The sequence below is a fragment of the Silene latifolia genome, chromosome 1 (assembly GCF_048544455.1).
Source record: "Silene latifolia isolate original U9 population chromosome 1, ASM4854445v1, whole genome shotgun sequence".
Classification (NCBI taxonomy): Eukaryota; Viridiplantae; Streptophyta; class Magnoliopsida; order Caryophyllales; family Caryophyllaceae; genus Silene; species Silene latifolia.
Genome location: NC_133526.1, coordinates 4863178 through 4875331, shown reverse-complemented (window position 1 = coordinate 4875331; position 12154 = coordinate 4863178). Strand labels below are relative to the sequence as shown.

Genomic DNA, 12154 nt, shown 5'->3' with positions numbered 1-12154 from the left:
TTAAAACTCGCAAGCTTGATAACGAGCACCTTTTTTTTTCAAGCTCGGGTAAGCTCGAAACTGGCTCGAGCTCAAGTTTTGGTTCTTGAGCACAAGCCGAGCAAGGCCAAGCTCGGGCTCGGCTCGTCTCGTTAACACCCCTAGTCGGGCCATTAGACTCGGAAGTCGTAAGTTAAAAAAATTAGGTTAAATACACACGCCACACACGCTTAAACCTTTTTCGTAGAAAACATAGATGACTATCAAACGTAGAAAACAAAGCTATGACAGGCTCAGCATTCTTCCTGTCGAAATCCTTATCGGAATTATCTCTTTGCTTCCTCTCCGACTAGCCATCGTTACGGGGTCTTTATCCCGTCAATGGCGTGGTCTTTGGACTAAAGTAATCTCTATAAATATAGGCAGCCATGAATTAAAGTACTTTCCTGAGTTCATGACGCATATTACCTCACCGTCAATAGACCGTTTTGTTATCGAATCAATAGATCAAGGTAAAAACACGATCTGGTCGCCTCCTTTGGATTCTTTGCTTCTGCAAGCTTGTGACCGCAATGTCCGTGAACTCAAGTTGACGTCGATAATTGGTTTGCAGTTGCCTGATCAAATCAATCTTCCGAATTTGAAAAGATTGTTGCTTAACCAATTTCCTTTCAATTTTGAGTTGCTGGCAACGCTATTGAAGGCTTGTCCATCTCTCGAGGATTTGCTTTTAGAATTCTTGTATTGCGACGGATTTCAACATGATATTATTATTTCCAATCGAAATTTAAGACGATTGGATATCCGCACAAGTATTATAGGGAATATCATAGTTGTGCTTAATACCCCAAAGTTGGAGCAGTTGGTTGCGCATACTCTAAAATCCGTCATATTTCGCTTTAAACAGAAACCTCTTTCGTTCTATGAAGCAGAAATTAACAGCGGCAGCAATGAACGTTTATCCGAGGATCAAAACAAGGCAATGTCGGAATTTTATGGGGCTATTAGTAATGTTAGGTTCCTCAAGCTTGACGTTTTTGTACTAGATAATGTGTCTACCGTCTTTGGCAACGTAAATCGACTTGCACTAAATATGAAATTGTGCCACAACATTGAGATCGTGCTGTCATTAATCGAGTTATGTCCTTTATTAGACGTACTTACCCTAGACTTGTGGGATATAAGTATCGAGGATAGAACCCTAATGAATCCTGGCCGTATAGGAACCTCACGACGAGTACTCAAGAGGATAGAGATCGAAGGTGGTTGGACATATCATAAGGTTGCACAATCATTCCTAAAGTTAGTACGGTACTTGTTAAGCGGCGAAATAGACATAGATCACTTCTGTTTAAGGGTGGGCTGTCCTAAACATTTCGCACAGAAAAGTAATTTAAATCTTAGACGAAAAGAGGAGTTGAATTTGTGCAAGCTACTATGCAAGTATTATATGGCATCAAGGCAATTTGAGGTTGAATTTGTAGGGATGTTTCACAAATATGTTTCGAATAGTCGGTTGAAAAGGTTGACAAGCAGTAGATGAAGTTATCCCTACGGCTTTTAACTCCTAGCAATTTTACGTATTTTTGTGTGTGTGAAGGGAGTCACATGAGTGAATATGCTACTGACGGGGTTTGGACTGAGGTCATGAGTGTATCACCCCCATGACTATACCCGTTAAACTAGCTGACATCTGCATGATTCTATGGTATTCATATGTACTCTGTAATTTATGCTTAGCTCTATCTGTTAACTTATCAATTTATGAGAAACATCTATTTAATTTATGATACGAAAATTGTCAGAGTTATGAACTTGCAGCGGAAACATCACGAAACCAACAATAATTGTAAGATAATATAAACGGCAACTTAAACAATCATTGACTCATTGTATCGCAATGTTTCAAAGACTCCTGCCTATTGTAACTTTGTAAGATAATATAAACGGCAACTTAAACAATGAAAAGTATACTTTTGCATAAGATGCAACATTCACTATTGTAAAAAAAAGAAAAAAAAACACTAAAGTTCTATTCGTGGTTGCGAACAACTAAAATAGATGATTTCCCGATTTGCTCTTGAAAATTTCCGACAAGCATTACGAGACAGCTTGTAAAACTCCCCTACAAATTCAACCTCATGTCTCTTTGAAACCATTGGAGCTTGGTGAAATATCCTGCATAAGTCTTTTTCCATTCTTCTTATACGCTCTACAGATTCCTTTCTACAATATCTCGCAGCACGTAACCTAAAATGGAAATGCTTTGCATCGATAGTGCCGCTTAGTAACAAGAATCCTACTAACTCCACGAAAGATTTTGATGGGACTCTGTAATCCCACCAGTCGATTTCTACCTCCACCCTCTTGAGTACTCGTCGTAAGGTGCTTGAACGACGAGAGTGTGAGGAGAGTTTCAACCACGGTTTATGTCTACTATTACCTTCTTCAAGTTTTAGAGTAAAAACGTCTAGCACAGGGCACACTTTCAGTAATGACAACAATAAATTAGTATCGAGGATATCGGGGTATGTTTTCATGTTTAGTGTAAGCCTAGTTACATTGCGAAACACGAATGATATGCAACCTAGAACCGCAACATCCAGGGTAATCCACCCAACACTAGAAATCGCTTCATAAAATTTTGACATCAACTTCTTTTCTTCATCGTCTAGACGATGATGCTTTTCACAAATTTGGAGTTTAGCTTCACGCAACGCAATTGGTTCTTCGTCAAGGCAAACTACCGCAGCTAACGGAGCACAAACATTCAGATACTCTAATTTTGGGGCGTTAATCACAATTTTGCTTTTACTCCCGGACCTCCAGTTTATAAATAATCGTCTTAGATTTTGATTCGAACATTTCAAATAACCATCTGTCCTAAAATCTAGGCACTGATCTAAAGACAACTCTTCAAGAGATAGACAAGATTTGATTAGCTTTCCCAGGAACTCGCAACGAGTATAAGAAAAATTAAGGCTTAGCTTCTTCAAATTGGGTAAAATGATGGGATCAGCATCGTTAGGTAACTCCCAATCGACCATTGAGTCCAACTCAATGGATACCAGTGACCGCGTTTGAAAAATATAACTCGGTAATCTAAGCTTATACTTACCATAAAAATAAGAGGGGCGCGTAAAATTGAGTTCACGGACATTCCAGTCACAAATTCGGCGAAGCCAAGAATAGTCAGGAGGCCGCCTATGCTTGCTCGAAAAATTGCCATCAAAATCGAGATGGAAACGATGGATGAAAGGGGAATTAATTTGCAACATGACGTTAAGAAAAACATCAGAAAATATAAACTTATAATCGGACTTACTATCGCTTATGATAATGGAGGATATGTTCTTCCATAGACCACGCCATCTACGGGATAGTAACCCGGTGACAACGGCTGATCGAAGAGGAAGACAGGAGATAATCACGATAAGTATATCGTCATGGAGCAAACTTAGAAGGTCATTTGTTTGTTCTACGCTTTGAAAGTTGTTATTTTTCCTTCGTCTCTTCATCGTCTTTTCTTCGACGGCCATCGATGAGGTTTAAAGTGGCTAAAGAGAGTTTTGGTTGAGTTATGATTTGACTGTGTATAACCTAATTTGACTTCTACTGCAAATGAATATAAATTGGGATATTCTCTCTAAAAAAAATATACGGCTACCATGTAAAATATCCAAATAAATTTAACCTATTTATTTAAGAAAAAATTAACAAGAATAATCTATAGTATAGGTGGTCTTCCCATATTAATCCAATTCTTAGTTTAACCCACAATAAACCCGACATTGACCTCCCTCATTTCAGACTAAACTTAGCATCTTTTTACCTGGTGTTTCCGGTTAAAATATTATTTTGGAGCCACTGTTCTTATTTAAACAACCTTCTTCTCCAGTTCTTCATTCTCCATTATTAATAAGGTATCTAGGGTAAGATTAGGAAACACAATATGATAAATATTGTGTGAGTATAAAATAAGAGATATTATTATTGTCTTACGGAATAAGTCGATATATTCTAGATCTAGGGTTAAACTTAAGGTATTAGTTAATACTATAAATATGGTCTTATGTATTCATATCATAACACAAGTTTATCAATAATATAAAGTCGTATCTTATGAAATACTCTCCCCTTCTAAAATCTATTATGGTATCAGAGCCTCTCGCTCTTGAGGCCTAAATAAATAAAATTCCGCTGTCCTGTCGGTGGGTTAATTATCTGTCATGCCCACCGGCGGGAATTACGTATGCTAATCTTTGTTTTATATTACATATTGAAAAAAATCCGTGAAATCCCTAATACCTAGTACGTACACGATACACACAAGTATTACTAAAGTATGCGAGCAAGTTCAAGTGGGTTATTCAAGTGTGCAAAGTAATTGCAAGTTAATTGAGAATTGTTGTATGCAATTTTCTACGTCGTATCATGAAGTATTGGTATTGGTTTGGCTCTCCTCGTCGTAAGACAAGAGTTGTTTATTTATATGAGTGGTAGGTTGTTATCGCTCATATAGTCGTATTTACTGGCGAGTTACGCACATATTGACTGGCGAGTCGGTTACGCATTATTGTACTGGCGAGTTACGCACGTATTGAATTGAGTGGTGGGTAGGTTGTTACCCCTCGTATGTACTGGCGAGTTACTCACTTATCTTGACTGGCGAGTCGATTATGCATTATCGTGGCCGGCGGGTCGTATACGCACCTATGAAGAAGAAGATAATGAAGACGAAGAAAAGTCGACATTTTTTTTCTTATTAATTTATTGTATTGTAATTTCAAACTCATGGAAATTTGGGTCAAATTACCATAAGTATAAGGGAGGGTAATAAGGTATCTAGGGTAAGATTATGAAACACAATATGATAAATATTGTGTGAGTATAAAATAAGAGATATTATTATTGTCTTACGGAATAAGTCGGTATATTCTAGATCTAGGGTTAAACTTAAAGTATTAGTTAATACTATAAATATGGTCTTATGTATTCATATCATAACACAAGTTTATCAATAATATAAAGTCGTATCTTATGAAATACTCTCCCCTTCTAAAATCTATTAATTATCAAGTCTTCAATTTCCCCTCCTTTGTTCCTTCCTTTTCACTTATCTATCACTTTGTGTTGTGAATAATTTCAGATGAAGATGAATTGGCGGAGTGTTAATGGCGAACAAGGTTCGTTGAAGGAGAACAAGGAGGAGTGCTAATGGTAAAGAGGTCAAGGTAGGGGGTGAAGATGAAAGAAGTAGATGATGAAGGTTTGATGAGGTTGGAAAAAAAAGGGTTAATTGATGAGAATAATCCAAACTATGACCTTACTTCTCATATTAAACCAAAATATTGTTTAACTGAGAATAATTCATACTTCTAACCTCATCTTCTCATACTACACTTAGTAACCACCTACCTGTTAGTCAGGTCACCAATTTTTATTTTTTTTTAAAAAGAGAATAATTCATTAAAACAACAGTAACATTGACTGGGTAACTTCATCCAATATCTCTTCCATCATCAATCACCAAACCTTAGGATAAACAACAGTAGCAGCAAAAAAGATAAAAAACAACAACAATTAACAAATCAACATTAGTTTCCAAATTCAACATCACCATCAATTTGATGATGATAATGAAACCCAGAAGATCCAATTTCAACCCTATCTCCCCTACAAATTTCTGATTTTCAAGTATTTATAATGCCCCAATGAAATAATTGAAACGACTTGCCCCAAATACAAAACACAATATCCGTTAATGAATACGAGGACAATAAAATCATTTTTTGTCTTCTTTCGACAAAACTCACAACTCCAGTGGTGGCTAGACAAGGTGATTCGCATTTAACCGGGATCGATTAGGCTCGGGTTTTGGTTCCGAGTTCGAGATTCGTGGTGCTTGCTTGTCGCAGAAGGTGAATCGGTGACTAGATGCGGCTCGGTGGTCTGGTGGTGCGTGATGGAGCGGTTTGTGAACTTGTCGGCGGGCTCGGATTGGGCGTGAATGGTTGTTGATGGTGGTGATAATGGGTGTGAATGGAGGAGGGATCAAAGGAGTTTGGTTTGTAACTTGTTGATTTACTTCTATGGAGTTTGGGTTAATAGTATTAATGGTGATTAGAGGAGTGAAAATGGTAGATTAATGATGAATTAATGGAGGGAAAATGAAAATGAAGATGACAGATGATGGCAGGATTAATTGCACATTAGGAGCAAACATAATCCCCGATAATGTCCTTGAGGAAAAGGACTGATTCTGTTAATCGTGCAATAATAATGTATACAATAACAATAATACGATACAGAAAATCGTTCGGAAACCATCATCATAAGAAAACATAAGTTGATTAATCAAAACATAAGTGTCATCATTACAAAACACTAGCATGATCCAAACACAAACGAAAAGCCTTAATGATTATCCTCCAGACCCATATCAGTAGCATGCTTTAAAAATGTCTTTGGAGGTAACCCATTAGTTAAAGGATCTGCTATATTGGCACTAGTCGTGATGTGCTCAATTGACACAGTGTTTTTCCGAACTTCCTCCTTAACTGATAGGTATTTCATTTCCATGTGTTTTATACCTTTAGAATACCTATCATTCTTCGAAAAGAAGACAGCTGCAACATTATCACAGTAAATTTTCAGCGGCCTTGCAACAGAATTCATAATGCTAATCCCTGAAAGAAAGTTCAACCATAAAGCTTGAATAGTAGCCTCAAAGCACGCTACAAATTCAGCTTCCATAGTGGATGAGGCAATAATTGTCTGTTTAGCACTCTTCCAAGAGATTGCCCCCCAAGCTAAAGCAAACACATAACCAAAGGTGCTTTTCCTTGAGTCCACACATCCTCCAAAATCTGAGTCAACATATCCAATAACCTCAAGCTGATCAGTATGTCTATAAGTGAGCATTTTGTCCCTTGTTCCCTTTAAGTACCTTAAAACTTTCTTAGCCGCACTCCAATGACCCATTCCAGATTGGACCGATATCGACCCAACATACCCATCGCAAAACTTATGTCGAGGTCTTGTACAGACTGCGCATACATTAAGCTTCCAACTAGAGATGCATAAGGAAAGTTTTTCATGGCATTTCGTTCTAGTTCAGTCTTAGGACACATACTTAAGCTGAACTTATCCCCTTTCTGAATAGGAACATCATTGGGATTACATTTTACCATGTTAAATCTTTCTAAGACCTTCATGATATAGGCTTTCTGAGACAACCTTAATGTCCTTTGTGATCTGTCTCGAGATATTTCCACCCCGATCACATAGGACACCTCTCCCATATCTTTCATCTCAAAGTTGCTTGATAGGAAATCTTTAGTTTGATGTAATAGTCCCAAATCACTGCTTGCGATGAGTATATCATCGACATATAAGACCAAAAATGCAAACTTACTCCCACTGATCTTCAGGTATATACACTGATCAACAGTGTTTTCTTGAAACCCAAAGGAGGTGATGGTATTATGGAACTTAATATACCATTGCCGAGAAGATTGCTTAAGCCCATAAATGGACTTCTTTAATATACAGACTTTGTCCTCTTTGTCATCAATAATGAAGTCTTCAGGCTGAGCCATATAGTCTTCTTCTTCCAAACTCCCATTCAAGAATGCCGTTTTCACATCCATTTGATGTAGCTCTAAGTCAAAATGAGCTACTAAAGCTAAAATGATCCGTAAAGAAACCTTCTTAGAAACTGGAGAGAAGGTTTCATTATAATCAATGCCTTCTTTCTGATTAAAGCCTTTAGCTACCAGTCTGGCTTTATGTCGTTCAATATTACCTAAGGAGTCGCGCTTGGTCTTAAAGACCCACTTGTAGTGACTGACCTTATGACCTCTTGGTAAATTGACCAACTCCCAGACCTCATTCTTAGCCATAGACTCCATCTCTTCTTTCATGGCATTAATCCATTTATCGGAATCATCACTATTCATAGCTTGTGAAAACGTAACCGGATCATTATCCACACTAATGTCAAATTCACATTGATATACTTCATAGTCATCTGAAATAGCTGGCCTTCTAGGTCTTGTGGACCTTCTTAATGTTATTTGGTCTTTGTATCAACAACCTCGGTGGCGATGTTATCATTCGGGAGTGGAGGATCATCAACATTAGGTTCCACAATATTGACTGAGTCAACATTATCATTATGTGGAACTTCATCAATAGAAATTGGGGGCAAAGGAACTGGAATTGCCACCCTAACCTCATTAACGACGACATCCCTTACCTGATCACTCCCACTAACTTCGCCATTCTCAAGGAATTTGGCATTTCCGGTTTCAACAATTCTTGTCTTGTGTGTAGGACAGTAAAACCTATACCCTTTGGACTTTTCTGGATAGCCGATAAAGAAACCACTAATGGTTCTAGGATCAAGCTTCCTTTCATGTGGATTATAAATGCGTGCCTCTGCTGGGCATCCCCATACATGTAAGTGTTGAAGACTCGGTTTCCATCCTTTCCACAGTTCAAATGGTGTCTTTGAAACTGCTTTACTGAGAACCCGATTTCCAACATACACAGCAGCCATAAGGGCATGCATCCACAACTTCATGGGTAGATTGGTATTACTCATCATTGTCCTCACAACCTCTAATAGGGTTCGATTACGCCTCTCAGCAACACCATTCATCCATGGAGAACCAGGAGTTGTGTACTGAGGGACAATACCCAAATTTTCAAGGAGTTTTGCAAAAGGACCAGGATGTTGTCCTGATTCATCATATTTGCCATAATATTCACCACCCCTATCTGACCTTACGATTTTCACTTTCTTTCCCAATTGCCTTTCCACCTCCTTAATGTAAACCTCTAAAGCGTTTACTGATTGAGATTTTTCATGCAAAAGGTAAAGATAACAATAACGTGAATAATCATCAATAAAGGTGATGAAATATTTCTCTCCGCTCATGGAGGGAACATCAAATGGACCACATATGTCTGTATGTATAATTTCTAAAAGAGCAGTGCTTCTTGTGGACCCTTTCTTGGTGTGTTTGGTTTGCTTACCCTTAATGCATTCCACACACGTCCCAAAATCCGTAAAATCAAGAGAAGGTAGTATATTGTCTTTAACCAATATGCTCATTCTTTATCTTGAAATATGGGCCAAACGTTTATGCCACAAGAAGGAGGAACTTTCATTAGACCTTCCACGTTTCGAACTAACATTATTATGCGGGGAAACATTATGAGAAACACAAAGAGATTCTGAAAACAATTTATCTAAATAAATTCGATACAATCCGTTTTCCAAAATTCCAGAACCAACAAAAATATTGTCTCGAAACATACTGAAACAACCTTGTCCAAAACTTAATTTAAAACCATCATTATCTAACTTAGAAACTGAAATTAAATTGCGTCCGAAGGAGGGAACATAAAGGGTATCCTCCAACTTCAACTTAAATCCAGTGCTTAATTCCAAGCTAAACCTTCCAATGGCTTCTACGGAGGCTTTATCTTTATTCCCCATGTATAAGGAGGCCTCATTTGGATTTATGGTTCTTGTCGTAAGGAATCCCTGCAAGGAATTCGAAATATGTACATTAGAGCCTGAATCTAGCCACCATGTATTAGAAGGAACTTCAACATAATTTGATTCGAAACATACTAAAGCCAAAGGCTTACCCTTCTTTTCGAACCAATTCTTACGCTTTATGCAGTCATTCTGAAAGTGCTCAGGTTTCTTACAGAAAAAACAACTTTCCTGCTTCTTAATATCCTTCTTTATGCCAGATCCAGACAGCTTATCAGAAGGGCTAGACTTCATGCCCTTTCTGTTTCCAAACTTACCCTTAGGTTTCCTGCTTACATGATGCACATGATGTGCCTGGGATAAGCCAGTACTCTTACTTGAGGCATCAGCCTCATCTTTCTGTTTGATTCTTGCTGCTTCCTGAACCAGTTTATTGGTCAATTCATTAACACTCTAAATTTCCTTAACAGTGTTGTAATGAAGATGGAAAGCATCAAACTTATCAGGCAAAAAGTTGATGATAAACTGGGCGAGGAACGGATCCTCAACTTTCATGCCCAGTTTTCCCAACTTAGCTGCCAGATTCGTCATGTGTAACACATGCTGCTGCATGGTGGTTACACTCTCATTATACTTAGCAGTGGTAAGTTCAGACATAAGCCTTCCAGCTACCGCTTTATCGGTAGTCTGAAAGCGTTCCTTAATGATTTCCATGTACTTACTGGCTGTGTTACAGCCTGTCTCCGAAATGGAGGACTTAATGTTTGGTGCAGTGGTAAGACACAAAAACTTTAGGCAAAGACTATTAGATTTCTTCCACCAGTTATACTCTTCGAGTACTTCTTTACTCGCATCAGAAGCTGGTTCAGCTGGAGCTGACCCAGTAAGCACTTGATCGAGTTCAAGGATCCCTAAATAGAACTCGAGATGCTCTTTCCATTCTGAGTAATTAGTACCATCAAGTTGTGGAACAGCTTGAACACAGTTATTGAGAGAGCTTTGCAACGGTACTGCATTATGAACAATGCTCAAAACATTAGGCTTTGAGTTTAACACACAATAGCAATTATGACTAAGACTTGAAACTTAAATGAGTAACTCATAAACATTCATCAGGCAAGTATAGTATCTGTGGACAACCTACACATGCTTAATTACATAATAGAGTATACTCTCCTTAATGAGTGTTTCACTTTAATGTCAGGTTACCTGTGGGTAAACCTTAATACAAGTTACTTTACTCTGTTAGATGCTTAGTCGGAAATTCACTACATAATTTGAGTCCACTGTGGCGAACCTCAACCTAATGTGAATGTTCAATATGATTCCATTATGAGATTTGATCGCGTACGAGATGAATCACTGTGGTGAATTTCAACTTGTCATAATGCGAAAGTCTCTTACATTCGATATCAAATGATATATTTACACAAATAATATGTAGGCTTACAACAACAATATGATAATTATATTAACTTTTGTACTTAATAATATAAATATCACACGAGCATACATAATCAAACATAAGGTATCGTAAACTATAATGCGAGAAGGTACTTATTCATGCTTAAGAGCTTCGATCGAGTGAAACATTAGCTCGATCGAGAACTATTATGAATAAAACAAAAAATCATAATTTTTAACCAAAAACGTCCTGAAACTCAATGAAGACGTCAGAATTAGGCTTAAAAACACTAACCCTGCTATGCAGTCTGGTTTAGAACGCCGTTTACACTCGAAAAACATTATTATAACATCAAAATCCGACACTCAAAACTGATGAACATTAACTTTCTGCGTGAACAGTGCTCGTGAATAGTGTTGTCGGTGAACAGTGTAGATGTGCGATTAAGAACCATAAACAATAAAATACAAACATCATACGAATTGAAATAATTCGATTAGGACATCATAAGAATTGAAATAATTCAATTAGGGCATCATAAGAATTGAAATAATTCAATTAGGGCATCATAAGAATTGAAATAATTCAATTAGGGCAGCGGAAACAATCATAATCAAACGAGTAAACAATCAACCATGAATGAAAATAATAACATCATAAGTAAACATTAATTTCATTCAAAAGACATAATTGAAACATTAATCAGAACTATAACTGCAATCACAATCCTGCTCTGATACCACATGTAAACCTAAATTTAGAGGATCTTGATTGCAATGATAATTACAGATGAGTACTTACGTGGAGTAGTCATTAGATCTGATAAGGAGATTCCTTGAAATCAACAAGAAGATAAACTCCAATCTTTTGCCTTCTCCTGCCTCCCTTATTCTCTAATTCTCTTCTTGTGCGTTTCTCTTAATGAATTAGGTTAAACCACAAACATGCGTAGCTTTTATTATATAGGTGGCAGGAGGGGCATAATTAGATAAGTGGGCCTAATATGTTAATGGTCTGTAAACATTAACCGTAATCCACTTAATCTATTACTCCGACTAAAAACCCGAAACATCATATTTAGCTATTATCTATTAGAGTGACTGACGTCAGTAATTAGGTCCACATAATAGAGAATTAATATGATAATTCTTACAGGGTGGTCGTCGCCGATGGCGTAGGGCGGTGGTTGGAGGATGGGTGGTCAGGAAGGTCGTCAAAGGGTGGGGGTTTGTTTTCTGATTTTCCTTTTTTTCTTTAGA

General features: G+C 37.5%; 2 protein-coding genes across 2 annotated transcripts; one reads left to right on the top strand and one right to left on the bottom strand.

The window, feature by feature from the left end:
• Positions 1-235: 235 nt before the first annotated feature.
• Positions 236-1522, top strand: LOC141627692 (F-box/FBD/LRR-repeat protein At5g53840-like). Its single transcript, XM_074440935.1, has one exon. The coding sequence runs from the start codon at positions 236-238 to the stop codon at positions 1520-1522; it is 1287 nt and encodes a 428-aa protein (XP_074297036.1).
• Positions 1523-2003: 481 nt separating this feature from the next.
• On the bottom strand, positions 2004-3518 carry LOC141627629 (F-box/LRR-repeat protein At3g26922-like). The gene has a single exon (XM_074440882.1). It carries the CDS (start codon positions 3516-3518, stop codon positions 2004-2006), a length of 1515 nt encoding a protein of 504 aa, XP_074296983.1.
• Positions 3519-12154: the final 8636 nt, after the last annotated feature.